Source organism: Tamandua tetradactyla, chromosome 2 (genome assembly GCF_023851605.1).
Source record: "Tamandua tetradactyla isolate mTamTet1 chromosome 2, mTamTet1.pri, whole genome shotgun sequence".
Taxonomy (NCBI): Eukaryota; Metazoa; Chordata; class Mammalia; order Pilosa; family Myrmecophagidae; genus Tamandua; species Tamandua tetradactyla.
This window is the reverse complement of record NC_135328.1, coordinates 36168751-36196002: the sequence shown is the minus strand read 5'-3', so window position 1 is coordinate 36196002 and position 27252 is coordinate 36168751. Positions and strand designations below refer to the sequence as shown.

The following is a 27252-nucleotide window of genomic DNA, read 5'->3' as shown; positions in this document are numbered from 1 at the left end:
GCCGTAATCTCTCACCACCTACTGAGTTTATATTCCTAAAAAAGTGGTGTTTGGCTAGGACTGGACCTACAAGGAATGCAATAAATGTAATTATGATGATGACAATAAAAAACATTAGCATACAATGAGTAAGTTCTAGAAGGCATCTATTTCCAAAACAAAACTTAATTTGTTAATGTCTTTTGTATTTATATTCTCCTGTTTCATTTTCTCAAATTTTAGCAACATGCTTTAAAAAGCCTGTTCACAATTACTGGAAATCCTTCAGGGCCACATTTGCTGGGACTGTTCTGTCCATGTGCTAGATGGGGGTAAAATATCCTCTCTATACTGTCACAAGAATAGGGATAGAAAGCAATCATTTGGACTCTTCTGTTTAAGAGGGACTAGATTGAACCAAAAATTATGTTCTTGCAGAATTAGAGAGGTGAGGTAATATATATATATATATGATAAAGACAAATAAATGGTTTCAAAATACATCTCTACAAAGAAACTTTACTACCTCTAACTAGTATTATGTCAACACCAACAACCAAAAAAAAAAAAAAATCAAGGTCACCACACCAAACACTTTATTGTCCATGAAAAAATACGTGAACAAGAAACTGGAATTTTATCTAACATTTAAACAGAACTGAGCACCAAATACTGATAGGTAGTAATCAGTAGGGCTGCCTCATAGGTATGAAAGCAGTGAATAACCCAGAGAGGAAGGTGACCTGCACAAGGAAGGTGAGCTGTCTTGGGATAAAAATGGAATAAAAATGGAATTTTGCCTTCTCTCCAAAGTATACTGCTCAGTGCCTGGACAAGGATATTACAATATGACAATATGCTCCTCTATTTTTGAGCACCCAAGTTTATTATAGGGAGTTAAACATGCAAATAACAGAATTTGGCCCTAAGTACAGTCAAAGGAGAACACTATTAGCCACCAGATGTTCTGATCTCACACTGAAAAAGGCTGACTGAAAACAGTGCGAGTGTGATCCAAACAACAAGGATAAAATTGTAGCTCAATATACTTAACTGATATGGTTTTAAATGCTACATATGTAGACTTTTCTATACAATAAATTAGGATAATTCTGCAATAAAACTAACAACTTATGTCAAATAAATGTTCACCCAAAGAAAATAAGAAATCCTGTTTTAGTTCAGAAAATAATGCAACCGGTTTTAATTTAATCTAGATTCAGGTACTTTATTTACAAATATTTAGATTAATAGCATTTTGTTACATCAAATGAAGAGTACAGCAGTCTGAATAAATCCTTCTGTCACAAAAACAATAAGACCCACTGTAACTAACTTTGGGAATCAGAATATTGCACCTAAACAAGAAGCCATGGTCTTTAGTTTGTGATTGCTACCTTATATCCCAATGGGCAGTTTGTTTTGTTTTTGTAAATATATACACCTACCAGCAGGTCATGGTCCCTGGGCGAGTCCCTTGTGATGCAACAGTGTAAGCAGAGTGGATCACTATAAGTCTGTAACAGAATATACCAATCTACTTCAGGTATCTTGTTTTTTAAAAAGCTAAACAAAGACAAAAATAAAGATGAGTCCACAAATTGACCAAATCCTATTTTCTGCACATTCCAGTTTTGGCTTTTATTTAACTTTGACTATATAATACTCTGGTACTACCACACGTTTACAACCCAAAAGGATGTACTTTTACCTCTGTGTCTGTAAAGAGGGATTTAAAATGTGTACTTTAACACAGCAGGTGAGCTGAGTGCATGTTGCTGAGGTTTACCTATCTTACTTAAATAACTTCTTGATTCCCAGCCTCTGAACCATATACTCAATTAGAAACCAGTCAACAGAGGTCAAGAAAAAAACTTAGTTTGTTGTCTAAACAAATCAGATTATTTCTCTTGCAATACAGTATTCTTTCAGTGGCCAAACCACCTAGTGCAAAGTAATAACTTACTTTGTATCAACAAAAACACTGAGACACCACTACACTTTCCCTTTTACAAAACAATTTATGCCAACATGACATAAAATAGCCCCTCATACTATAAACACAAGGAACATCTTAAATAATTTCACTGTAGTGTTAAAAATGCACAATTTAAAATCCCTTAAGAGCAGACTTGTGGTTCTAGCTGTCTGGTTTAGAATCTGACCATTCCAAAAGATAAAGGTATAAAAGCTTAAAATGTGCAATAATAAACCCAGCTTTTTTTCTTTTCCCATACAGTAAGGCAAGAAATACAGCCTACAATGCAAAACATTTACAAAAAGAGAAAAGCAGGTTAGCACATTGTCGATTGCACAAGAACAGTTAAGAAAATCAGCAGGTAAGCCACAGTGCAAAGATGGAACCGAATCTGCTAGTGTTAATCCTTTCACGCTAAGAGCTCTTTCCAGCACAGAGTCCCCAAACACTGCCAGCACCAAGGAGTGGAGCCATATTACTTGTGAACTGAAGTTGTGTCTAAATTTCCTTGTGTGAATGGAAGGGAACAGGATCACATATAGGTCATACTGTACAAACTGGTATTTTATACTGTTCTAATGCCAGTAATCAATTTATTTTCTTCATTAAAATAATATACACAGAATGTATTGTTAGTTCAGTTCCTTCAAATTTTATACATATTTACTTTCTGTTAAAGAAAAAGGATAAAATAGTATAAAAAAAAGGATAAAGCCTATCAATAAAGCTCAAGAGAAAACAAAGGGATATTTTCCCTGTGCAAGGCTAAGATAGAAGCAAACCTCCTCAACAAAAACGTCACCCACGCAACAAGGAATTAATCCGACAAAAACAAAACAAAAAGCAGTCATAGAACCGTTCTCATCAGAAGTCATTTCACAACAAGCTTATTGGTTACAACAGACATACTTGAATGGTTAGAGATGAGAAGAAAGGCATAAGATATCAAATTAAACCATACAGTGAGACAAAGCCTTGCCAAAAAAGGTGGTGAGGGGTAAAAATCAGTAAGTTCAGCATCAGTGCTCAGTTTAAATCATGTATCGGTGACATAACCTATCACGAGGACAATCGAGGGGGAAAAAGTCTAGATTTATCATGCAGGAGAGATTTATTACTCTACTTGCCTTTGATAACCTGATTACAACTAATTGTTTAGCAGTTTAGTATTGTGTTAACTGTTTTTACAACAGAGTTTTTTTCTTTCTTTTTTTTTTTTTAATTAAACCCAGTAAGATGTACAGAAGACAATGAGGCAGTAAAAAGTACTGCTTCCAACAGACAGAGGTGAAAGGTCAAATGAGGGGCCACAGCAGAGAGATCACTAGCAGCCACAGCCTTCTCTCTGGGGTTGGGGTTCACTGGTTAGCCGGCCTCCCTGCGGGGCTGAGGGTTTGTGTTGTACACCAGACTCGGCAGCATTCAAATCCAGGCTTCCATCCTGAATGTTCTGATAGATTTTCTTGGCAGCCTCAAGGAAGGCATCTTCTACATTCTCTCCCCTAAGAGGCAATTAACAATTTATTGCGGAACCGTAAGCTTTCTACAAAAGATAAGACATTATACACTGATTTTTTGCTAACCTTTAGTCAACTGCCATGATGTCTTCAACTTAGCCACTGTCATCTAATAAGAGATTACCAGAAGACTGAGCTAAGAGAACAACATGGGAAAATATTTTCTGTGGAAAGCATGAAACACGATACTCAGAACTGTTTCTACAAACTCTTTTTGGAAAATTCTATGTGTTTAATCATTAAAATGCTATATATTAACATATAACACTGTTATATGACAGTTAATACAGGCCATTTCTGTAATAGAATAATCCAAACAGAAATGAAGTATCTCCAAACATGCAGAACAGGGTTCCAGAATTTGTATGATCTGGTTAGCCAAGAATGAATAGTACTGTTTTTATCATGTGATAGTGACATATTCATGCTTAGCCGTGTTCATAGTTCAGTTCCCTTGGGACTATAGCACAGATGTAGCTTAAGAAAAAGGGGCTAATCTCTCCTCACCACTGCGAGGAATTTTAGCCTTGAAAAATGAAATGTGACGGGAGTCCTAGGGGTCAATAATGATGGTAAATAGTTGAGCATTTTACCATCATCAGAACATATATGAACAAGCTGACCAAACTGGGGTCTAAGACACTAAACACAACCTCGGTTGTGAAAGTCAAACTTCTGAAAGGCAGTTTCATTTATCAACTTGGGTTACCAACAAGCATAATCAAGGTACAATCTTTTAAGTAAAGTAACAAAAATCAGTATTATTTTGAAATGCAGAACAGAACGTAAAGGGCTGTTTGCTTACTGTTCTTCCTGCCATGAGGGATTATAATATACATTTAAAATAGAAACTTCTCATTCTAGAGAATGATGAATACATTTTTCATATTCAAGGTTCTAACTGCTTTCAGAAACCTGAATATAAATGAAACATGATGTAAGTCTTAGCCATACTTACGTTTTTGCACTTGCTTCAAGGAACAATAAACCTACAAATAAAATTCAGACTATCATTAGGTCATTTAAAGTTAATGTACAAGGAAGTTTCCCATCAGTTTTCAGTAGTCCTATCACAGTATTTAATGAGAAAGTATATGAGTTTGAGATGGAGGGAATCTTTATATTTGTCATTAAATGCTGTACTACTCCCAACTTAAGTCTCAAACAGAAACACATTTTCTCATCTTGATATTTTTTGTAGTTTGCATAAAAAAAAAGAACTCTCAAATAATTTGCAGTATCAAAATCCCACCTTTCCTAAGTGTGTCAGAAAAGCCATTAAAAATCTTAAAAGAAACCCACCATTTTCTTCAGCAAACTGTTTGGCTTCTTCATATGTAACATCTCTCTGTGCCTCCAAATCTGCTTTATTTCCTATGAGAATTATTACCTAATTTGTGACCAAAAAGAAAGACATCTTTTAAATCAAAAGCAGTAATTTACACAAACCATGCAAATTCTGAGATCCAAAAATGGTGACAGAAAAAACATCTGGACCTAAAAACGAAACCAAGTCCCAGTAATTCCCCATAAGGTAGGACTGCAGCAGAATTATAAAGTCCTAAATAATAATAACAATCCTGGCAATTGTCCAGGCCAGGGGCTAGTCCACTTCCTATAAAGGACCAGATAGTATATATTTTAAGTTGTGAGTTCCATATGGTTTCTGTCACATGTTCTTTGCGGTTTTCTTTAAACCCTTTAAAAATGTAAAAGCCATTCTTAGCTGACAAACAGTTCAGGGTATAATCTGGTAAGCCCTGGCCTAGGCCAAATATTATGATTCACCCGAGTAAGATTAAGGATCTATGGACAAGTTACAGGAGATCCATGAATAGTTTGAAATTAAGTGCAAAAGGTTGTGCAAATGGACATTTCTAGGATCCACAAAAAGTTTAAAAAACACTATTTCAACTTGTTCAAGGTCCAGATGAGAAAATAAAAGCTCCAAATACGAAGGGATTTGCCAAAGGTCACTCACTGAAACTGTGGCATTCAAACAAATACTCTCTCACCCTACACTAGCCCTAGGCAGGACTAAGTTTGTAGCAACTGATAACAAATGTCTATCTACAGATCAAGGGGGAAAGGGAAGAGGGGCAGTATATAATAAAGAGCAAATGCAAGACAAAATACCAAATAGGTATATACACTTTGGAATCATTTGTTAAAAGCAGCTCTGAAAAATAAGAAAAAACTACACACTTTGACTTTTTTGGGGGGGAGATAGGGTAGGGGGAGCAGAGATTTATGTATAAAGCTACTCATATATATATATATATGATTATTATTTAATACCAACTGGCAGAAATTCCCTTTTTCCCTTTCCAATTATCGTAATTCAGACAGTTACTTTAGAAATGGATAGTTTTAACTAAAACATTTCTAACATTAATAATTTTCATGTGAAATTACAGCACCTAGCTTATGAACTGAATAACCATTTGGATCTAAATGTAAACCTTATGCAAGTTAAGAAGTAAGCATTCTTCAGTCATTATGGACAAGTGCCCACTGAGAAGGGAAAACAATTTTCATATACAGTACATTAGTCTTTTAAAGAAAGTAATCACTGTTAAAAAGGAAAACTTTTTTTTTTTAATCAAGGCTGTTTTAAAGTCACAGTGGTTTGATACAGTGGTATCATTTGATACAGGTATTCAAAACACGAAATGTTTGCTGAATAGAAATACTGCCCCTCTCCCAATTCCTTAAGAATTTCCAAATCAGGATTCATACCTCCCTGAAAGAGAGACAGAAACTGGCACGTTAACACAAAGAGGTATAAAACACATCAACAACAAAAAGCAACATAATGAAAGAGTACATAACTTCTACATAGAAACCAAAGGCAACTTGATAGAAAATGTAACATTTGAGCTGGACCTTAAAAGAAAGAAAAGACCTTTTCTTCTTCTGAAGATAAGGTAAAGTCTCAAAACACATAAATGAGGAAGAACATGGCTCATTTTTTTATACTCCTTCATGGACTGGGTTTTTTTTTTTAATGTCTACTCTTAGTGTCACAGGAACTTCCAAAAACAGTAGAGTCCTGTGCACCCTTTATCAAGCTTCTCAAAGGTAACATCTTACACAACTATAATGTGATATCAAAACCAGGAAACTGATAAAATCTACAGACTTTATTCAGATTTCATCAGTTTTTACTCTCACTTCTTTGTGTGTGTTTGTAGTTCTAGGCAATTTTCTCAAATATATAGAACTGTGTCACCACAATCAAGATATAACACTGTTCCATCATTATGGAGGAACTGTTTTGTACTATCTTCCTCATAATGACATACTCTCACCTCCAATCCAAACCCCTAAACCCTGCTAAATACCAATTGTTCTCTATCTTTATAATTCTGCTACTACAATGTCATATAAATGGAATCTGATTGTATGTAGGCTTCTGAGACTTGGTTTTTTTCACCCAGCACAATGCCCTTGAGATTGATGTAAGTTATTACATGTGTCAACAGTTTGCTCTTTTTTACTGAGTGGTATTTCACAGTACAACTATTCACCAGCTAACAGACATCTGGGTTGGTTATTTCCAGTTCTTGGCTACTGCGAACAAAGTTGTTAAGAACATTCATATATAGGTTTGTATATCTACCAATAATGGGTTTAATGTGATAATGTATGTGAAAGTTCCAGGCATAGTCCCTAGCATAATAGGCATACAATGTTAACTGACTCTCAATATGATTAAATTGTTGCTCCCTGATAAAATACTACCCCTGATATGTTTACTCAAACAGGACTCTGCCAGATGCTGGGGGTACATAGTTAAGTAAAACACGGGCCTTGTTTTGAGAAGTTCAGTTGTCAGTCAAACTCAGCAAGTGCCTTTCCTCACATTATTCCTGGAATACCCTCAACAACTACCGTAACTTTACCTACCTCTCAAGACCCAGCTCAATTGTCACCACCTCTGAACAGATGGTTTCTCCAAATGGCACTCCTGTGTTCCCTCAGACCTGTGCCAGTCACTCTATTATTTTTAACTCTTATTTCAATCTGCTTTGCAGCATAATTGTGTACCTTCCAACAAAACTCACAGGGATCAAGCACCCACATTTATCTTAGTATACTGCAGAGTGATGGCCTTTAAAATAAAATTTTAACTAATGTAGATCCCTTTTAAGATGATAATCTCAGATTTTTGTAGTCTCTACTTGTCATGAGATTATCAACCCATTCATAATTTTCATTTTTCAAACCAAAAACATGAATCAAAACCAAGAATGATAAATGTAAACCTTGGAATAATTAGAACTTAAAAAAAAAATCAAGTTTTCTTCAGTTAGAAATAAAATAAAGATTCTCTCATTTTTAGTATCCAACTACAAAAACCCCACCAATAAATAGCTTCTCTTTTTGGCTTAGCTTAGACCTTAAATTTTCTGAGTAATAGGTGTTACTTAACTTACAGTATTTGGATTGGTGAGATTCCTTGCATCTGTCAACCAGCTGCTTAAGTGGTTATATGTACTTCTTCTGCAAAAATTAAAGTGTACAGTTTAACAATTGCCACAACAAACAACTGCCATTTAAAACAGATAATGAGAAAATATTTAAAATATACATGTTAATCAACAAATCCTAAAATAGTATTTTTGTTTTGACTAAATTGTTACTCAGGGAACAACAGCTGTTAAATGCAACCAGATATCTTTCAAATCAAGCCAAATTTATTTTTAAATAAGTAACCCAATATCTAATTCCGATAATTATCTATACGTCAGGAATAAACTGAATAAACAGATCTCCAAAACATATTTCATGGGAAAATGTGTTGCAGAACAGCACCATATACTATGATCCTAGTCATATTTAAAAGCTTTATATCTGTGTTTATGTACATATACATGTAAATGCATGGGAAAAATTCTTTAAAAACCAGGAATGAGGGAGCGAAACACAGGGGACTTTTACCATTTACTTTATTTGCTAATGTGCCTGCTGTTTGAATTTCTGCAAGACTATATTTCTGTAATATATGTGTACTTTAGAAGGCAATAAAACAATGGAGGTTGAATATATTTGACTGTTAGTTCAAGTTCTCAGAGATCAGAAAGCTAGCTTATCCTAACTTTGTACTCGTTTACCAGGAAGCTACATCATTTTTTAATTTGGAGTGTCCTATTTTTCTATCTTGCCCAAACAAGTTATAATACTTAAAGGCTTATTTGCATTAGCCAAGTAGGTCCTAAGGTAGCAAAAACCAAAAAAATTTACATTACTATACAGAAACAATCTACCAAAGAGATTCCTAAGACACTAATCTACCTTACTCATAATATAGTGTGGAAACAGAAGCTCACAAATGAGTCCCAGACCCAGGCCTAGAATCCTTTCCACCTACCATGTGTCTTCTAAGTGTTTCTAGTTTGGCCTTATGAAATTGTCCATGTTCTCCAGCTACACAATTCTCATATAAAATTCAGTTTTCCAGTTTAACACTTTCCCAGTGAGTACTGAGAACTCCTTACTCGGTCATTCTTTTTATTGTGCTTTATCGTGATACATAAATCACCACCAATATTTCAAAATATATAGTGTCATATAAATCAAAATAACATTTTTCCCCAATGTTTTAGAATTTTCGAACAATGGCCAAATATTTTTATTTTTTTAAAAATCACAAGCCTTATCACTGCTCAATATTTGTAGTGCTGTCATACCTTCCTATTCCACAACAGATGACTTACTTCATGCATAAAACTTTAGGTAATACAAATCCAAAAATACTTATACTTTTTGTCTACTTTGAAAATTTCAACGCTAGCAAGGACAATGCATGACAAATGCCATTATGTTAACTGGTAAACAGAAATACCTACACCTCCTTTCGTAAATATTATCAAGATAACGTAAACCATATTATTTACAAGTACTGGCCAGTGATTCTGATAAATGTCATAGTATAAATTTAAAATTAAAATTATTATAGTTTAAATTTATAAATACAGTATCATCCAAATATTCAATAACAGAGCTAATGCAAAAAAAAAAAAAAGCTAAAATATCCTTCATTATGATATGGATGTCAGATATATCAAATGACTGCTATGACAAGGCTATGCTGTCAAGGTTTAGGAAAGCATCCTGTAACAAGGTTAATAATACCAAGAATTAATAGTAGTTAGACCAAGGACTTTAAAGTTTGCAAAATCAAGAATAATAGGGGAAAAAATTGGTGGCATGGCTATAATACCAATGTCACTATAATGTGATAATGAGTGAGGCAAGCACTAAGTCCCAAAGTACTTTTTTTTAATTAGAACACTTGTAGGTTTACAGAAAAGTTGCACATAAAGTACACAGCTCCCATCTATATCCCCCATACAGTTTTCCCTATTATTAACATTTTGCATTAGTATGATACGTTTGTTACAACTGATGAGACAGTATTATTATACTACTAACTAAATAATGAACATTAGGGTTCACTCTGTGCTACAGTGTTCCATGGGTAATTTATTTTTTATTCTGGTAACATATACACAACCTAATATTAACAATTTTAGCCACCTGCAAGTATGTAATTCAGTGGTGTTAATTACATTCACAATGTTGGGCTACCAGAATCACCCGTCTATGACTAAAACTCTTCCATCACCGCAGAAAGAAACTCTGTACCAATTAAAGATTAATGCCCCTTTCCCCAACCCCTAATAACCTGTATTCTAATTTCTCACTATCAATTTGATATTCTAATTATTTTGTATCAGTGAGATCATAAAACATTTGTCCTTTTGTGTCAGGTTTATTTCACTCAACATGTCGTCTTCAAGGTTCATCCAGGTTGTAGCATGTATCAGAACTTCATTCTTTTTTACAGCTGAATAGTATCCACTGTATGCATAGACAGAAATACCTAGTTTTATTGTGCTTCGTAGATACTATATTGCATTTTTTCTTTTTTAACAAATTTTTACAAATTTGTACTGAGCAAGTCTAGAAACCATTTTTCCAACAGGATGTGATCACTTCATGTCTCTATGTTACATTTTGGAAATCCTCCCAGTATTTCAACCTTCTTCATCATTATTATATCTATTTTTCTTCATTATTATTATATCTATTAAGGTGATCTGTGATCACTGATTTCTGATATAACTATTATAATTGCTGTACACTGATCACCACAAATTCCAGAATATTTTCTTCATTCCAAAAACAAACCGTGTGCCTACTAATGGTAGTAGTCACTTCTCATTCCCTGGCAACCACTAACCTACCTTTATCTCTATGAATTTGCCTAACCTGGACAATTCATATAAATATAATCATATAACATGTAGATTTTTATGTCATGCTTCCTTCACTTAAAATAATGTCTTCAAAAATAATGTCTTCATCCATGTCGTACCGTGTGCCAGGATATCATTCCCTTTTATGGCCAAATAATATTCCATTTTGTGTATATACTACATTTTGTTTATCCATTCATCAATTGATGGAAATCTGTTGTTTCCAATTGAAGGTACTTCTGATGACTTGAAATGGACACTTGACCAAAAGTATGCTTAAAAGGTATGTTTAAAAGCAAAAACAAATTACCTTAAATTTTACTTAAAATGCATGGAATTTTCAATTATGTGAATTTTTCAGGAATGCATCTCACATAAAATAAAGGCAGTCCTGTGCAAATGCCTTTTTAACAGTATTCCCACAATACTATTTACTGAGCACATTACTGATTGCTTAACTATAGTGAAGAACATTACAGCTTGTTTCACTATTTTGTTGAGATCACCCAATTCACTAAAACTCTGAACACTATAAGTATCATCAGCCACTATTTTTATTCTAAGGCAGCATTTCCAAAGTATGTTCCTCATTAAAGTAAGTATAGGAAATGCAAAATTAATTTAATTTAAAGGCAAGATTAAATGGTAAAGAATTTCTTTACTGCAGAAGTTCTCAGGATCCCAATCTGCTAATATATATTGTGACTCCTGGAGGAGGAAATGGTATTTGCACTTCCCAAAAGATATATGCTTGGAAGTCAAATTATCACTTGGTCCTACTTCCTCATCCCTATTCCCCCCAAAAATGAGACATGAGTCTTTCCGAATCAACATTAAATGTGATCCAGCTTATAACGGACAAACAGCACAGGTCCAATGAAAACAAAGTGGCATGGTTTTCCACGTTCTCCAAAGCCAAACCTTAAAGTCCAGTTTGTTACTTTGTATCAAATACTATGAATTTCCAGAAATAGCCATGTTGAAATAACTGTCATCTTACTGTATGCAGTATTGATACCCACTCCAACCCATCTTAGGACAAAAAAAAGAATGTAAGTAAATGAACAATTAAACACACAAATACCTTCAGATGCATGTATAAGTACTTTTTATAATCTACCATGTTAGACTAGCAAAACTACTTAATTATTTGCATGGACTTATTTTGAGAAGGTGTAAATTTTAACACTAGAGATTGAATAGGAGAAATAACTCTATTGCTTTCTACTTCTGTGAAAATAAAGTTCGGTATAACATTTCACCTCAAATAATTCAACTAATGCTGTTTTTCAGAAATGTTCTTTCATTTGTTCCACCCCTCATCTCCTAAAATTTTTTTCAGTCATACCCACTTTCAGAAAAGGAAATCAATACGTTATAGAATCAAGTTTTACACAGCAATTGAGGGAAGAAACCATAAACTCAAATGAGCTAATTTACAGTCAAACAATTACAAAGAATGCCTACCAAGAGTCTATCAACTGATGAGTGGAAAAGCAAACTGTGTATATATTCGAAGGAATATTGGGAGGCTACAAGAGAAGTGATATCGTGATGCAGGCAACGATGTGAATGAACCTTGAAGACATTATGTTGAGTGAAAAAAAGTAAAAAACAAAAGGACAAATGTTGTTTGGTCTCACTAATATGAACTAACTACAATGAGCAAATTCTGAGAGTTAAATTCAAGAGCATACATTATCAGGAAATAAAAAGAGGCCAGAGATTGGGCAAACAATGCTAGTAAATAATGTTTAAAAAGTTGATTGAAAATATTAAGAAATGGACAGCACAATACTGTGTGATGGTAGCACAGTATAATTAATAATGCTGAGTATGAGAATGATTGAAAGAGGAAGGCTAGGGTCATGTATGTCACCAGAAGGAAAGCTAGAGAATAAAAACTGGGACTGTATAACTTAGTGAAACCTAGAGTGGACAATGTTGGTAGTGAATTGTACAAACATAAGAAAGTTCTTACATGAACAAGAACAAACATACATCACTATTACAAGGTATTTATAATAGGATGGTATATGGGGAAAAATACAATTAATGTAAATTAAGATCTATAGTTAAAAGTAACACTGTAATATTCTTTCATTAATTGTAACAAAGACATTATACCAAAGCTAAATGTGCTAAAGCAAACTTCCTTCTCCCAGTATAAAAGCTGAAAACTATTACTCTTACCTAGTGATATCATACACCATAAGCGCTCCCGCAGCTCCTCTGTAGTAACTTCGTGTAACAGCCCTAAATCGCTCCTGTCCTGCTGTATCCCAAATCTGCAGCTTGATTTTTTGGCCACTAACTTCAATTATTCTTGTACCAAATTCAACACCAATTGTGTGAGGACAATCAGCCATAACTGTTAGGGAGGAAAAAATATACTATAATATCCCCAGCTTCCAGAAGACTTCAAATTAAGAACAATGGGGGGAAAATTCAATGAATAATCAAATGACAATAATGTTGACATATTATAGATACACTAAAGCTAGCTCTAAAAAAAAATTAGCAAAGACCCAGAAGTAAGAAGTCAGAGAAATGTGTCTAGACTACAAGAGTCAGTATACAACTTCTGTAAAGAGCAAGACAATAAAAAATATTTTAAATTTTTAAGTTTTGTATGTCATAAAGTCTCTCTTACAACTAGTCAACTATGCCAATGAAGTACAAAAGTGGCCATACACAATACATAAAATAAGCAAGCCCATGTTCAATAAAACTTTATTTATAAAAAGTGGCAGGATGGATTTGGTCCACAGGCCACAATATGCTAATATCTGGACTCAATGGACTAAACACAAGGATTTTAATAAAATAAATACTTCATAATATCAGCATTATAGGATTTAGCATTCTGACAATTACGTGTAACAAATCAACCAAAGATTTTAGAAATCAGTCAAATTTTTACCCCAGAAAATATTATCAGTGTCTAAAAGGAATTCATCTTGTGTAATATATACTTAAAATCATACACTGACACATTATATATATCTAAGCCAATAGGACAAGTCTGCATCAGACAGCCGGATATTTCAAAATAGGTTACATCAAACTTCTGTGGTGAGAAGCACAAATATGCCATAGGAACAATCTCAAATATATTTAACATATCAGTTACATAAAACAAATTGGTCCTTTTATCACACAAGACAGAGTTATACTTTGACTCTTAATCATGTTGGTCATGAATGAATATAGAAAGAACCCTATTTTAAATATTTCAAATTTACTCCTAGTTCATTAACAAATAAATGATATATGATGCATCTTTCCCCTAATAAAATAATCAATTTCTATAATAGAAACTTAGAAACTCAGGGAATAATGAAATGAAACTATTTAAATTTGACATTATAGAATGCAGTAAAAAAAAAGTTACCTTCTTTTACCATCAGCAATTCTAAATACATGAGTCATATTATATGTTCTGTATAAAAATCATCACTCTACATATAGTGGTATATTTAATTTTATCTGCACCCATTTAAAAAAGAAAAGAAAAATATCAGTGTACCCAAAGACAAAATTGAAAATATAGGGAAAGGTTATATTTAAATGCATAGAGAACACAGAAAATCAAACTTTTTAAAAGGTAAGAAACTGACTATAAAGAAATCTACCAATATTTTGCCTCACAAATTAAACTTACATTTTTTTTCTGTAAACTGATGAAGCAAGCAAGATTTTCCTACTCCCATGTCCCCTGTTTAAAAAAAGAAAAGTTTCATGTGGCAATTACATTTCTCAATTTTATACCCTTACAATCATATTCAAAGACTGCTATATCCCTTGGCATAAAACATCACAAATTTCTGGGACATTTAGAACCAAGCTATATTTCCCTATTTTATAATAAATGCAAAAGATCCTGAAGATCAGTTTTCACTGTAAATTACAAATTGACTGACTATTCCCACCTTTAGCAGCAATAGAATTTGGTAAATTAATTACAACTTTAAGAAATAGCCACCAGCTAAGAAATGCTTTTTAACAGATAAAATTGTTATAAAGTTTGTTTTTGTACTTTGAGCAGTTTCAACAGTGGGACAATAAATTTACTTTGCTTTTTTCCCTTTACTTATACACAAAAGCATAAGACTCTTAAGAGTTACAAATGGGGAATCATATAACAAGCAGAAATAACAAATGGAATTTTGGAAGCTTGATACACTAAGTTCCCTGTCTTATTTCAAATTTCTTGTATTTCTTGTAGAATCAGATGAAGATTTTAACAGAACAGATGTCATCCATGACTAGTACTACAGCAACTGTAACCCTCAGTGAAGGAAGCATCAACGTCACTTAGTTCAACTTTATTAAAGCAAACCATTTTAATGTGAAGATTTATTTGAAAGATGAGTATACTTTCAACTGTCTTCTTACAACTTAAACAGCATTAAGACTTTAATTTGAGCAAAATCTTCTTGAAACTTAAGAAAAAAATCAAAATTATATTTTATATATATTATACAACTTATTCTGTAACAAAAGTTCTCTACCAATTTTGGGACTCCAAGGAGAGCTGAGGGCTTCCCTAATTGTTTTGGGAATTTCAGCACTCCTAGGAAATTAATCTCAGTCCCAGTATTAACAAGCCTTCAGGAAGCTCTCAAGAACAACCAGCATCACTTCACAAAGTACCCAACATCATATACAGTATACAGGCTAACTGCAAAAATAAACCTTATCAAATGAGCTTTAATTTTACAGTAAAACTTCTGAAGTGGTATATTTGTACTGACAGATAAGTATTTTGCATTTTAACCTTCTTTGGGGAATAAGGGTACAGGTTAAATAAACTTACCAATAATAATATATTTAAAGATGTAAGAGTAGTTGTATGGTGCAGTTGCCATGGTGGCACTAAAAACAAAAAAAATTGTGTTACTTCAGAAGGAAAAATGATGCACACGTTATCCAAGGGGATTACTGTTATCCTTTAATAAAACATAAAAAAGCAACTGAATACAAACAAAATATTGGTTATGATAACTCACAGTAAAACTGCCATTTCCCAAACCAATCATATGGAAATTTCCTTGTATGAACACTGTTTTAACATTCTCATGCATTATCCACAGCAACTGGAATAACTATACAAAAACAACTTCAATATTTCACTTTAGGAAATATCCAAGAAATGTTCCTCTGGAAAATTTCAAAGAAGGACCTAGTTATAAATTTTAGTTAAACATCATTGTAAATAACTCCCCCCCTTCTTTAAAACATCATTATATATAGCTTCCCTCCCCCTTTAAAGGCTCCAGTCCTCTCATTTGACAATTGAATAACTGATGATCTACTTGTTCAGAACTCTGATTTTGCAAAATAAAGGTAGAAAACGTAACCACTTATAAACACAAATAACTTTTACTCTACTTAAAATCAATGCTTAGCATAGCATCCAAAGAAAGAGTAAACATATTTTTTTACTTTTTTTACTCTTTTACTCTTTTTTACTCAAAGAGAACACATTTAAATAAGTGAATTGTTGTTAATAAGGAAGTTGTTAATTACAGTAAGTTATCAGACATTCACAAGTAAATTATCAATCACTTCACGCAATATAGCCTTTTCACCTAGCTGTATGTATTACATTCAGCACAAGTAGATGCCCTGCTACCCATTCCAGCTTGACTGCTCTAACACATTTACAATCAGTCTTCTGCGTTACAGAAAACTCCCTAAACCAGTTTTTTCAGAAACGGGAGTTCTTCTAGTTAGATTTACTCCAATTCTAAAAAATTATAAATCAATTCCTTTTTCCAGATGCTAGGTACTGAATAAAACTTTTAAGAATGAGCTTAGAAGGCTAAAATTGGTCTGTATTAATTACCAGATTTCTGACCCAGATCCCAAACACAAAGAAAAAAAATTAATCTCATGTTTAAAATGATACCAAAGATTAACATCATAAGCTGCATTCCCCCAGCCTCTTTTGTTCTAATTAATTTTTAATTCCTCTTTTAAATTTCCCTTTCCTTGTTCACATTTGGAAAAAAGTCATCATTCCTTATCACCTTATATTACTGTTTCTCACATGCTCTTTCCCCCTTCTAATTTTCCTATTTCCTTTCCCTTTTCTAGTCAAAAGTACATGCCCTGTTTTCTTCCATTTCATTAAGTTAAAACTGTGGCCTCCATAAATCCTAATTTCTACATCAAATGCTCTAAAGGCTAATGATATTATAACCTAATTCTAGTTGTACCACTTCACATACTAATTACCACACAAAGCAATTCATTAATTATCTACTGAGATGATTAATTTTGAAAATGTTAAAAGTTTACCAAATATTAGCTAAAGTAAGCTATTTCTAAATAAGAGAATGATCACAACATAATTTTCTGATTCAATTTTCTTAAAAATCACAAATCAAAAAATAAACTCAAAGGAAACTTAAAGGAAAACTATTCAAACTTACTAACTTCAGTAGACAAGGAGGGCAGAAAACATCTGCCAGTAGCCACCAATACAACAAGTTTTCCCTTTCTTATTCTAAGTTAACATTCTGGCTAGGTTTAAATATATTCCCACATTTATTTTCAACCCAAATTATGTATTAGCAGTAGATCAGTAGATCTGTATTAAAATGGCCCCATTTAAATATTAGCTATGCTTAATACTGTTTTAACAAAGGATTTCTCAACCTCATCTCTTGAACATGAAACATTAAGGAGAAGAATAAATCACCTAGCTTTGGAAGGGGAAAAAAGTTCCCTCCACTCTACTCCTTAAAAGAGCTTTTGTTTTACTTTCTTTGAGAACTCAAATAGCACAATACATAGATGGGAGTTCAAAACAGGCAAAACATATTGTCCTAATTCAAACACTGAAAACATGAGTCCACTCAACACTACAATCTCCACTAATTAATAAACCCTAACAACATCCTATATAACTTGTGTACAATTACTGGTGTGATTAAAATGCACTTTCTTCCATGTTTTAGTAAAAGTGTTTGAAAAATAAAGTTCACATGTAGATAAAACATCCTTTAATGCCTTTGCTTTCTTTAAGAAAAAAAGTAGTGCATTTCAGACAACAGGCATTACTAAATAGAGGATGAACAACTTGTCAACTAATAACAAAAAATTGTTACAGTTACTATTTATTGTGCACTTAACATATGCTAAGCAATATGCTAAGTACCTTACATGCAATCTCATTTAATCTAAGATAGTTACTACTGCCCTCATTTTAAAGGTGAGGAAATACCAGGTAAGTAAAATGCCGAAATCACACAACTAGGTGGCAGGGTATATACTGAATCTAGGAATGTTTTGACTGCAGAGAAGCCCCACCACACAATCCTGCCTCCTCCATGTAGTGATGAGATCGTGGTGCTTCAGGACACAAACTGTTCTCGGTTCACTCGGTTCCAATTCAGTATTCTGAATAACCAGTGTTAAATAATTACAGTCAGAGGATGTATTGTAATAAGAATCTGTAGATATAGATAAATAGTAATACCAGTAATAATTTATCCTATGTCTACTTATAAAAAAGTTTCTTAAGGGAACATTTGTTGAGAGTTGATACTCTACTATTTTTCCCTATACTGTCTTATATAATTCTTACTTAATTCTCACAGCTCTTCAGATTCATGATCATTATGACCACATAAAAACTAAAGAAGCTGAGGTTTGAGAAATTCACTAATTCGGTCAGTGTTACAAAGTTAGTGAATGGCAATGCTGGAACTTGAACTTGGTGTGATTCCAAAGACCACAATTCTTCCTTTCTAAGCTAGCTTATTTAAGGACACACACACATATATACATATATATATATATATATATGTCTCTGTATAATGACTGAAAAAATAAAAGCAAAGAAATCAAAACCAGAGAAAGGATAATTATACTAAAAATTCAGGATAATAGTGCCACTCAGTGCATGTAAGTTTTAACTCTAAACCTGGCTGTCAAGAGAAATGTTTACTAAATACATATTAAACAACTAATAACTGTGCCATGTGTTCAAGGGGGCCTCTTTTATTTTTTTCTGTTTTGTTTCGTTAAGGAGCTTCTTTTAAATACTGTGTTTAATACTGCTTTAATAAAAGATTTCTCAATCCCATATCTTGAACATGAACCATATCACTGTTAAAGTGAGAGATGTATTTTTAAATGGGATATGCTATCAGATAAAACTCTGCAACATGTTTTTTCTCACTTAACAAAAATCATGGACATATTTCCAGGTTAATACATTTAAATACAAATGGTTAGTGGATGCATATTAAACACTCATAACTGTGCCAAAAATAAAACTGCACTGTCCCCTTTACTGAACTGGACATCTTCCCAAATAAGAATTTACAGATACACAAACGACCAGTTTTGGAATGTGCAAGTACAGATGTGAAGACAGGAACTTTTATATGCACATTTTGGAAAGTAATCATTATATTCAAAAAGTGTTTTAATAATTGAAATCACCCTTTGGCTCAGATATACACTTAGAAGTACTTTATAGAAACATAAGCTCCAGTTCATAAAGCTACAGATATAAATGCATTTAATGCAGCACTTTTATAGCAAAAAAACTGGAAACAATCTACACATCAACAGGGAAATGACTGAATAAAGTACACCCCTACTGTGAGATATGTATCCATTTTAAAAGCCATTTAGATACGGATGTATTAATTGCAAATATGTCCATGATTTTAAGGGGGAAAAAAGCATGCTGCAGAGTTGTATGCAAGAGCATACCCCATTCTAAAGTACTTACTCACATAATCCTTTATACATATAATATGGATACACACCAAATTATTAAAAATGAATACATGCGATGACAGTAGAAAGGGAATGGAAGGCGGAAATTATTAACTTTCTTTATATATCTTGGTATTGATTTATTATAATGAGCATGTACTATATTCATTTGATAATATTTTTTTAAAATATACAAAGCAGAGAAGATAAAGGACAGTAAATATTTCTAAAAACACTTTTTACATATAATTCAAATATACAAACAGGTTAAAGAACAAATAAAAATAAAAACCTCCCACTCGTAACATTTCCGACATTATTTCCACATTAATCAGTAATATGGGGAACATGATGTGAAGCCAATCACATGACCAGCCTCAAAAAAGAAAAGTAATTTATACTTCTTTTACTAGTAGAGAGTATTTCTTTAAAATAGTCTAGCTGTTTACTGTGTATGCTTATGCACCATGACTGACAAATACTTTCACAACTGTTACAGAGCTATTTTATTCTATTCCTTAGAACAGATGATGTGCCACTCTATACTCTTTATATACATGACCCAAGACTGACCAGGATAAAGAAACCCAGTAACTATTACAGGTAATTTAAATTCTTATCCTCATTATTTACACTGGTAAGATTTTATTTTACATGCAGGACATGTTGTTAAAAACACCAAAGCCAAATGGACTGCCTGTGTGATTCTAATGTGAAAATATTTGTTGAGCACCTACTAAGCACAAAGCATTGTGTGAGGCCTTGACAATATAGTAATGAACAAAATGACAACACTGTCATGGAACTGCTTTCATGGAACTCAATAACAGAACCCATTTGATCTACTTACAGGCCCATTAAAATGGAATGCTACTTGATTTGTCAATCAGAGGAACACAAAACTTCTGTAGTTAATCTAATAATCTAATATAAGAGCTTTCAATTTCCTTTTCTCAACAGTAGTATCAACTCTAAAAATAACCCACCCCTTCTGAGACCCACTTAAAACACTACCTCACAAAAGTGCCACATTTTACATAAATTAATAATGTGAATATAAGAAAAAAAGGACTCAATGTATCAAGAGAAAGACAAAATTTTGTAGTTAATTTTGATGGTATGCTATGAACAGGAAATAAAGTACTAAAATAGTGTACCTCTGTTCAGTGGGAAAGTGGAGGAGTGGGGTTGGGAGGAGATTCCTTCACTCACTACTGGAATTAACAGAATTAGTAACTGAAAAATTTGCAGATGAAATGACTCACCATGTTTGCTTTAAAATAATTTAGAGAGAGGACAGGTATATAAAAATGAAACACGAATGATCACTGTTGATACTGATGTATATGAACGCTCATTACACTCTACTTTGTATTGACACTGTCTGATGGTATATGAAGGCTCATTATACTCCACTTTGTATATGTTTAAAATTTTCTATAAGTTTTAAAAGTAAAGTTATCTCTGCTACCTCTATTTGTAAAGTATCATCTCCAACTACACATATTTTTAACCACATAAAAATATTCCAACTTTTAAAAAAAATGAAATATCTCAAAATAACCCTAGTTTTAACAAATCCTATCTGCCTTTTCCTCTAATAGTACCTCTTACTAAAATTATGCTAAGATATTTGATATTGATAAACTCAGTTGTAAGAACACTTCAAATTCTATTGTATAGTTGAAATATGCAGCAAATATAAAGTTTAACAGAAAATTTTAAAAGTTAGAACTTTTAAATGTAGCTTTAATTTCAAGGAATTTTTAACGGTTATTAGTGTTGAGTTTTTACATCCTTATGATAACTGCCATTTATTAAGTGCCTAATATATACCAGCTACTTTACAAACTCATGTCTTAAATTCTTAAACTCATGTCTGAGAGGTTAAGTAACTTGCTTAAGGTCACCTGACTAGGAAGCGGCAGTAACAAGAGTGGAAACTGCAGGCATTATGACTGTGAAAACTGTTAACCACTATATCACATTGCTTCAAGGCATGACCAAATAAAAATGCCTAAGCAGACCTTTGAAGAAAATTTTTGGAAAGGTTGTTTTTTGGGGGTGGGGGATGGGGGTGGGAAGGGGCTGTTGGAAATATTGCAAAATCAAATTTATCCTCTCAATAAAAAGCACAGCCAATTGTGGTGCAATAATGAAATAGGCAGTAAACTTTGCAAGAGTTCACACCTAGATTCTGACACTTGCTGTGGGACCACAGGAGAGTACTTGGGCTCTGGGAACCCCAGTTTCTTCCTCACATATAAAAGAGAAATCCTGCTATCTCTCTCCTGGGGTTGTGAGAATGAGGACTTGGCAGTGCAGTGGCTGACATGCTGGACTTTGAGTCATAAGGTGGTATCAGCTGTCAACCAATCCAAACATCGGAAAAACGGTATTAGATTGTAGTTGCATTTTAAATAGTCATGTCTCTCTCCCTAGAAGAAAGGGGCCAGTTTTGCATGTAGGCACCATCAATAACCAACCATATCACAACTTTAAGCCTCAGTTTCCTCACGTGTAAACTGGGTTAACATATCTCCAAGGCCGAGGTGAGGCAAAATAAACGCGTGAAAACACCTAGACACAGCAGAGTGCAAACCCTAGAAACACGTTTGCGCCTTCCTTTTTTCTGAAACAGCTGAAATGTCAAAACTTTTTTTCTTCTTCTTGGTCTTATAGGATATCATGAAGCTTACAGGGTCTCACCAAAAACAGAACTTGCAAGCACAGACGCAGAATCCCCTTCCTCAGCCCAAGTCCCGAGACAGTTTACCTACATCAACAGGGGCAGCCAGAGCCAGTCCAAAATCCAGGCGAGACTGCGAGGTGCTGCCTTTTGTACTCGCTGTCAGACTCGGCCTACGGGACGGGGGATGCCACATCTGGGGCTCGCGGGCTGGAAGGCGGCGGGGCACGCGTGGATAAATAATGCGGGGGTGGTCTGCAGCCTTAGAGAAAGGCAGCCAAGAGAAAAGGACCTGCCCAGTCCCGCCGAGGAGGCGGGGAAAACGAGGTGGGAACACACCCTATCCCGCACGCCTCGAAGGTCTCTGCTGGGGTGGGGAAGACAAGGTGGCTTTGGCAGGGGTAGTGCAGGGGACGCCATCCGACCCCGCAAGGGAGTCCGGTCAGGCCCGGCGGCACCCACGGCCGGCTCCTGGGCTCGCAGCGGCCTGACAGGGCCTGCTCCTATGGCACCGCCCGCCTGCAAGCAGGTCTCGCTGTCATTCCTACCCCTCCACCCCCCTCAGAAGAGCCGGGTGGGGAGGCTTCAGCGAAACAGACAGTGCGGAAGGCCTGGGTTACCTGGGGGGTTGCTGGTGGCTGGGCAGCTTTCCGGGCGGGAGGGGGGCGTCAGGACAAGGAAGAGGAGTACGGAAACGAGAGAGGAGGCGGGGGCAGTCGGCCGAGGCCCCGGCAGGTGGGCGGGCTGTACGAAGAGGTGGCAGACGCGGTGGCGGTAGTAGCGGTGGCAGCAAGGACTGTTCCTGCGGCTCCCTCTGGATCTTCCCCGGGCTGGTCCAAGATGGCGGCGCTCCCTGCACAGGGTTTCCTGTCACCCTCGCAATGGGCCGGACCACAAAAGAAGGGGGGAGAAGGATGCGCGCGCAGCTGGCGTAGCCCGGAAGAGGGTTACGAAGGCCCGGCCTGCTAGCCACGCCCCTTCTACCGTCCTCCTCTCAGGACTCGTCGTGTCGCCGCTGAGTCCCGCCCCATTAGCCCCGGCGCCTAACGGGGCGGAAGGAAAGCACTTATACGCAAGTCGTGCGTCCTCGCGCTTCCTAGCGAAGTTACTGCGCAGAATCGCGCGGAGTCTGGCCCCTGCTGAGATTGTTCTGGCTCTTGGTTGGTACATAGCGGTAAAAAAAAAAGCGGACTAAGTCATTAACGCCCCATTCTACCCGTTTTATCGATGGCAAAACTGAGGCTCGGCGAGATCAAGTCGCTTGTCCAAGATTAGACCGCTAGAATGTGCTCTTTTCTCCACTGTTTCATCTCTGTCCCTTCTAACCTTGCTCAGGAGGTGTCTTTTCTGGGTAGAGGGAAATTGTGACCACTTTTTTCAGTTTTTCCGCCATTCCCCATCCTCAAACTTTTATCTACCATTATTTTCCCAGAAAGCTTAGCGCACTTGCGTGCAGGGTGGCATTATAACTTTCATAGACCTTGAGCACTTTTACTTTCATGGATCCCTTCCTCCATTTAAAAAATTTCTTTTGAAAGAACTAAAAATGTTTTGTGGGGCCTTCAAATATTGTGAACTCTAGGCACTGTGCTTAATATGCCTAATGGAATAGCTCAACGCTGCTTCACTCATCTCCAAATGTTGTTTAAACTTGCTGTGGCAATCAAGACCAGTGGGAGTTTATTGAAGGAATGTATGGCAATTGACAAATCTCTTTTCTCAGAAGTACTGGATGTGAATTCCTGCTCTAACATTTTCTAATAATATGTGCTTGGTTGATTTCTCAGACCCTCAATTTCTTCTGCAAAATAGGGTTAGATATCGATCTCACATGGGTCCATGTGAAAATGAAAAGAGATAATATATGCAAAATTCCTGACCTTTAATAAATGAAAATGATGACTACATACTAATCTACTATAAAGTGAGATTGAAATCCCTTCCAGCCTTAAAGTCTATGCTTCCATCCCCACATTCTTTAATAAATATGTTCTTTTGTCACATTTTAACATTTCTGAAATCAAGAAATTTGCCTGTGCCAAACGTGAAAACTGAACTACTTGTCATATGAAAAATATACTTGAAAATTTGTCAGGAATGCACCACACTGAAGATGGATTCATTGTCTCTTAGTTTTCCTCTGGCATTGATTCTCATTACTTTTTTCTTTGGTTGACTGCTAGATGAAGTGGTTGGCTAAGAGTCACAGGCGATGCATGTGAAAAATATGCGTCTCTGAATGTTAGAACCACTAGTGTGGCAAATGCTTACACCATGAAATCCACAGGGAAACTGAGAACTCTTGAGAAAATTGCAGATTCAACTCTCCTCTCATACTTACCCCAAGTCAGGCACTCATTTAGTGAAAGGGAAGGAATATTCAGTATTTAAATTATTTTTATTGCTTTCTTTGGCCTTGCGCATATGGTTAAAATCATGTAAGTTAAAAGCATGTGGGATGTGATACAAGTGTATTGAACAAATGGTGACTCTCCTAATGGCACAAATATAGCAGGTGCTGTCAAAAGCTGAGATTTCACCCTAAGTGCAAGGTAGCAAGTTAGCTGGCACAGTTTCCTGAATGCAGGAGGAAGACTTGAAACTCCTGGTTCAGAGACGAAGAACTTTGCTATTTGCAACACATGAAGGAGCTAGAGCATCAGCATATTTGCATCAGTTCCTCAGGTCCTCAGTTCCCATGAAGGTGATATGGATGGGTCCAGATGGATGATGGCACACACAGTTGATTGTGTTACCAGAAAGTTAGCCTGACCTTAGGAGCCCAAATCTTTTATAATGGGAAGTTTTTCTGTCCTTTGCTCCAGAGAGAGAGAGAGAGAGATTTGCTTGCAAGATTGGAGGAACCCAGGAGACCCATGGAGGGTCAACAAGAGCAAGTTTACATTATATTGTATTATATTGTACTGTATATGAGTGAATGGTATGCTGTGGAGGAAAGACTATGATTTTGAAAGTCATACTGACCTTAATTCCATTTCTAGCACAGCTTTTATTATCTGTGCGATCTCAGTCAAATATCTTAATTTCCCTGAGCCTCAACTGTAAAAAAGGCTAACAAATCAGCCCTACAGAATTGTTGCTTAGGTAAAGTGAGAAAGTGTAACTGAAAGTATCTGAATATTCTCAGCATTCAAAAACACCCACTCCTACCCTTCCTGTTTTCACTGATTCCCTTATACATGTAAATCAGGTGCACAGTTAGGGCTCTGCCGCACCATCCCTCCCCATGTCCAGGTTGGGAAGCGACTTCTTGCATCCCTATGTATGTTAGTTAGGTTACATAGGTTCAGCTGCTGTAACTGAGATCAAAAAATGAAAGTGACTTTCACAAGAAAGCAGTTTCTTCTGCTCTCACACAGAAGTCTGGCAAGCAGTCTGGGGTTGGTATCGCAGCTTGATGGTGGCAATTTTTAGGCTCCTCCTTAGTTGTTGCACTGCCAGCCAAAAATATAACTTCTGTACTGTGGTTCAAAATACTTGTCCAGCTGCCACCACATGTCCTATTCTAGCAAGCAGAGGGAAGAAAACAGTGGATAGCAGGTGCCTCCCCTTTAAGTGTATAATCCAGAAGTTGTACACACCACTTCTGCTCGTGTTCCATTGATGAGTCATGTGGGCATATCTAACTGCAAGGGATGCTGGAAAATTTAGTCTCCATCCTAGGAGGGAGTCTTACTAAAGGGGAAAGAAAAGAATGGATATTGAGAAATAACTAGCCACTTCTGCCATACTGCCATTCTTTCCCTTAAAAAAACAGGCATCAGAATAGCTCAAAAGCCTGGGGAAGCCAAACCACCAGGGAGAGCAAGGATTGGGACCAGCAGTAGACCACAAAAATCCTTCCCACCTGTGTAACTCCCCCAGAATAACCATTTTGGAATCTGTGAAGGGTTCTGAATAAATAGTATCCACTTCCCTTGCCTGGGTTCTGGACGAGTTAATGAATAAAACAAAAAACAGGAATTGAAACAAAGGGAGCCCAGAATAAGAAAGAGGTCATTTAATTCTGTATAGTTTAATGTAATGCCTGGATACATCCTAGAGTATATTAAGAAGATAATCAAAAAGTATTGGCAAAGTCCCTTGAGGGATGGGAGAAAAAAAATATGAAACTATTAAGTTTTACATCAGGAAATCCCCTGATACTGTGTCAAACTATAGGGACATCCAAATAAATAGGCCGTGCCCTTAATCTTCAGGCTTACTCTTGTGAAACTTATGTAGGTAGCAGAGAAGCTTAGCTTACCTATAGGTATGCCTAAGAGTTACTTCTGGAGGACCTCTTTTATTGCTCAGTTGTGGCCTCACTCTCTCTAAGCCCAACTCTCCAAGTGAAACCATTGCCCTCCCCACTACGTGGGATATGACGTCCAAGGGTGAAAGTCACCCTGGCAACATGGGAGATGACTCCCAGGGATGAATTTGGCCCTGGCACCTTGGGATCAACAATTCCATCCTGAACAAAAGAAGGAAAAGAAGTGTAACCAATAAAGTATCAGTGGCAAAGAGAGTTCAAATAGAGTTGAGAAGCTACTCTGGAGGTTGCTCTGAAGCAAGCTTCAGTCAGACCTTGCTACCTATCATAACCTGCCAAACCCCACCCAGGACAATTCCAACCAATCCTAAAGAACGCTTAGGGCAATATATAAGATTCTACAACCAATATGAAAAATTTAGAATGGCCATAGCCCAAACACCCCTAAAGAGAGGGATGGAAAGATCAAAGGTAATGGTGGAGTTATACAGTGAAAATAGGATTTAACAAATGAATATGAAGCTGAATCATTAAATTGATATCTGTTTTAGTCTCCAGTATCTTAGAGCAGCTAGAAGTAAAAACCTAAAATTGTGAAACTGTAACCCATGTCAAACTCCGAAATATGTTCTACAACTAATTGTGGTGCTGTGCTTTGAAATTTATTGCTTTTTTTTTGTATATGTGTTATTTTTCACAAAAAAAAGAAGGAAAAAAATCAATTGTGATGATAAGAAAAATATTTCTTCTAGCCTCCTACATTCTGGAGCAGCTAGAAGGAAAAATCGGAGAGGATCTTATGGTAG

At 35.6% G+C, this 27252-nt stretch overlaps 1 protein-coding gene across 2 annotated transcripts; it reads right to left on the bottom strand.

The window, feature by feature from the left end:
- Positions 1 to 1180: 1180 nt before the first annotated feature.
- Positions 1181 to 23078, bottom strand: RAB14 (RAB14, member RAS oncogene family). 2 transcript variants are annotated; one of them, XM_077143275.1, is made up of 8 exons: positions 22791 to 23078; positions 15559 to 15617; positions 14404 to 14457; positions 12933 to 13110; positions 7914 to 7980; positions 4777 to 4864; positions 4433 to 4463; positions 1181 to 3459 (listed from the first exon to the last, which is right to left on the bottom strand). In XM_077143275.1, the coding sequence occupies exons 2-8, from the start codon at positions 15608 to 15610 to the stop codon at positions 3282 to 3284; spliced, it is 648 nt and encodes a 215-aa protein (XP_076999390.1). In that variant the 5' UTR covers positions 15611 to 15617; positions 22791 to 23078; the 3' UTR covers positions 1181 to 3281. The 2 variants fall into 2 exon arrangements, with proteins under 2 accessions (XP_076999390.1, XP_076999392.1); XM_077143277.1 differs by lacking the exon at positions 22791 to 23078 and adding an exon at positions 22262 to 22356.
- Positions 23079 to 27252: the final 4174 nt, after the last annotated feature.